Source organism: Lolium perenne, chromosome 6, assembly GCF_019359855.2.
Source record: "Lolium perenne isolate Kyuss_39 chromosome 6, Kyuss_2.0, whole genome shotgun sequence".
NCBI classification, from domain to species: domain Eukaryota; kingdom Viridiplantae; phylum Streptophyta; class Magnoliopsida; order Poales; family Poaceae; genus Lolium; species Lolium perenne.
This window is the reverse complement of record NC_067249.2, coordinates 192,642,596-192,646,401: the sequence shown is the minus strand read 5'-3', so window position 1 is coordinate 192,646,401 and position 3,806 is coordinate 192,642,596. Positions and strand designations below refer to the sequence as shown.

General features: G+C 53.2%; 1 protein-coding gene across 1 annotated transcript; it reads left to right on the top strand.

Annotated features, from left to right (window-relative positions):
* Positions 1 to 210: 210 nt before the first annotated feature.
* On the top strand, positions 211 to 2,498 carry LOC127306594 (F-box/LRR-repeat protein At1g06630). The gene is made up of 3 exons (XM_051337258.2): positions 211 to 1,518; positions 1,609 to 1,761; positions 1,858 to 2,498. Exons 1-3 carry the CDS (start codon positions 526 to 528, stop codon positions 2,146 to 2,148), a joined length of 1,437 nt encoding a protein of 478 aa, XP_051193218.1. The 5' UTR covers positions 211 to 525; the 3' UTR covers positions 2,149 to 2,498.
* Positions 2,499 to 3,806: the final 1,308 nt, after the last annotated feature.

The window sequence follows — 3,806 nt, the reverse complement described above, 5'->3', positions numbered from 1 at the left end:
AATTGTAAAGAAGATCCGAGGTCTGAACCCCAGCATTGGAATTGCGATGATTTCAAACTAGCCCAACAGCAAAGGTCGGTTCGTGATCCGGGTGGAATACCGAACCCAAAACCACGTCCAAACCCGGGGCACGCACGGGGAAAACCCGCACCTCACGCCTCCACGTCCCGCACTTCCCCGCACGCGTCCAGCTCCAACTGGATACCCCCCACGCGGAAACCGAGCCGGAAACCCCACCGGATTTTGGCGATTTCTTCGAATCGCGCTCGCCTCCACGGCTGCGACGCCACGCCAGCCGGCAGGCCATTCGAATCGGGGTCGCCTCCACGGCACGCCGGCCGTGACGGCGGCCTTCGTTTCCGAGAAAACCTCTTTCCGAATCACCCTGTAGGTCGCACCCGCGGGAGACACGGCCATTAAAACCACCCTGTAGGTCGCCTCGATCGATCCCACCGTTTACGCCGCCGCCTTCGTTTCCGAGAAAACCTCTTTCCGAATCGCGGCCGGCGGCGGAACGGCGCCGCCATGCGCACCAAGCACCTGATACCCAACCACGCCGCGGGGCTCACCTACGCGAACGCCCACGCCGGCGCCCGCGAGGGCCACAACCACCACGCCGCCGATCGCGCCGCCGCCGACCCGTTCGAGGGGTTCCCGGACGCGGTGCTGGGCCTGATCGTCTCCAAGCTGCCCTTCCGCTCCGCCGTCGCGGCCTCCTCCATCTCGCGCCGCTGGCGCGGCGCGCTGGCCGCCGCGCCAGCCCTGGACATCGACTTCGCGGCGGCCTTCCCCGCCGCGCCGCGCCGCCGAACAGCCTTCGCGGCGGCCGCCACCGCCGCGCTCGCACCCCCACCCCCACACCACCCGCTCCGCCGCCTCCGCCTCGCGCTCGACGGCTTCTTCGACCAGCTCTTCGCCGCGTCCGCCGCCGCCCACCTCGCCGCCTGGCTCGCCGCGGCCGCGGCCCGCGGCGTCAGCCACCTGGACCTCCACCTCCCGCGCTCCCGCCTCGCCGTGCTCCCGCCCTCCCTCCTCGCCTGCGCGGACCTCACGTCCCTCACCCTCCGCCTCGACCGCTACGCCCTCCCGCTCCCTCCCCTCGGCCGTCTAACCCGCCTCTCCCGCCTCCGCCTCGCCTCCGTCCACCTCCCTGGCAGCGACGACTTCTTCCACGACCTCTTCTCGCGCTGCACGCTGCTCGCCTCCCTGACCCTCGAGCAGTGCCACGTCGGCGCGCTCCGGCTGGCCGGCGCCCCGCGGCTTCGCGAGCTCGACATCGCCAACTGCTCCTGGGAGCAACAGTCGTGCATCGCCATTGCCGAGATGCCGGCGTTGCGCGTGCTACGCTACTCAGGTGCGATGGCGAGCAGGCACATCGTTACTGACGCTTATTCTCTCGACGAAGTCGTTCTGGCCACCGAGAAGCCACAGGTTAAGCTCCAGGGGCCTAATCTCAGAGAGCTCCTTCCCTTGGTTGGAAATGCGCGGAGCCTGGTGCTTTCGCCCTGGTGCATTGAGGTAGTATATCAGTATATCACTGCATCTTCTGAAGAAATATATCAGAGTATGTTTCAGGAATCTAATTATTGAGCTGTGAATAACTTGCAGAAATTTGCACGTCCTGGGGATTGGTCCAAGGTGCGGCTGGACAAGGTGACACGGTTGGCGTGCATAATAGAGAGGAGGGAAGAGGGTGCTTTATCCATTGCTCCACTCCTTACGAGCTGCCCCAACGTAAAAGAGCTTTCTGTGTCTGTCGTGGTGAGATATACATCCTTCACTTCTTTCACTGCCCTGGTAACTCTTCTGCAATACAATGATCTCTAATGCCAATTATGTGATTGCTTGTTGTCGCAGCCATCGCAGTCCAAGCGGAGACGGTGCAGCGGCGATGAAGTTCAGTATGATGTTGTATGTGGTAGAGGGGTGACTGTGAGGAACCTCAGGGCAATTAGGATGGAGTACATCGATGAGAGCAAGAGTGGACTGGAGCTGGTTAAGCTTCTGCTCAAGAATGCGCAGGTGCTGGAGACGATGACGATTGTGCCTTCCATGGATGGCCTCGAGCAGGCCATGTTCAGGCGCAGGGTGTTGAAGTTCAGGAAAGCCTCCAAGAATGCCAGCATCCAGTTTTGTGCCAGCGCGTGATGATTCGATTGTGTGTTAAAGTCTGATGATGCAGTCCTTCAAGGAAGAAGTGGCTTTGGCTGTCATCAGTGAGGCTCCTTCGGTCCTGTCCTCAACTTGCTATGGAGCTGCTGATTGTCATCTTAATTAGTCGCCAAGCTACATTTAGCTTGAGTCCCCTATTAAGTTCGAAAAGTTCCTGATTCTTTCATGAACCAAACCATCTTTCACATTAGTAGAACATTATGTTTGTAGGATACACATAGAAAGTTCTATGAGCTAAATTGCCTGTAAAGTTAAATACGAAGAAACATGTACTGCTCTTAGCCAATTATACAAACTCTATGGATATTTTGGCTATGTTTGGCCTAGATGAGCATTATGTAATTGTCTTATTATTGGGACCATGTAATCCAATAAAAGTGTTCAGTAGATAGCTCTGAGAGCCACCGATGTGGCGATGTATACAAACTTGCAACGTTTTGTAAGATGCTCCATACCACGTCCAACCAGCGGTATGTTCTGTACCAACGTGGGGGCCTTTAGTAACGTAGATGTTTCGCAAAGTTAATTTGTACTAAGCCAATTATTATTCATATGTACTTGGGTGTTGAAAGACATTCAGTAGTGATAAGAGAACTTCGGATTGAGCTTTGATGACATTAGCTGGTGTCCCCAAAACTATATCAGCTCGAGAAATGTCGGTCCGGCTATAAATGGCTGGTTGTGAAATATGTCAGACTTGATACCGGAATTGATTTCTTGTATATTTTTACCTTTTCATGCTACGTGATATGGTTGTTCAGTGTTCATGGAAAGGCCATGTGAGAATCGTCCCGAACCGATTTGCATCACTGACATCTCTGGCTCTTTGCAGACTTATAACTCTTCCTACCTACACTGTCTTGAAACCAGTGGCAACAGATGTTATAGGTGCTTGAGGGGTGATTGTGAGGAATCTCAGGGAAGTTAGGATGGAGTACACGATGAGAGAAGAGTGGATTGGAGCTGGTTAAGCTTCTGCTCAAGAACGTGCAGGTGTTGGAGACAATGACAATTGCGCCTTCAATGGATGGCCTTGATCAGGCCAAGTTCAGGCGCACGGTGTTGAAGTTGCGGAAAGCTTCCAGGAATTCCAGCATCCAGTTTTGTGCCAGTGCATGATGATCCCATTTTGTGTTAATTGGTTGTCTGATGATGCAGTCCCTGAAGGAAGAAGTGGCTTGCCTGTCATCAATGAGGCTTCTCCACCAGTCCTGTTCTGGGTGCTAACTTGTTAAAGGAGCTAATGATTGTCATTTTAATTCATCGCCAAGCTACATTTAGCTTGAGTTACATATTAAGTTTGAAATCTTCCTGATTCTTTAGTGAACCAAACCACCTTTCAAATAAAGAGAGACTTTATATTTTTGTAGGATATACATACCAGGTTCTGTAAGTTTAATTGCCTGAAAAGTTAAATTCAAAGAAGCATGTACTACTATTGGCCAGTTATACAAGCTCTATGGATCTGTTTGGCCTAGATGAGTGTAATATAATGGGTCTATTATTTTACTTCTATTTCTCTAATTTTTGGGACCATGTGATCCAATAAAACTGTTTAGGAGATGGCTCTGAGTGCACCTGTGTACATCAAACTTGCAAGGTTTTGTAAAATGCTCCATACCATCTCCAAGCAG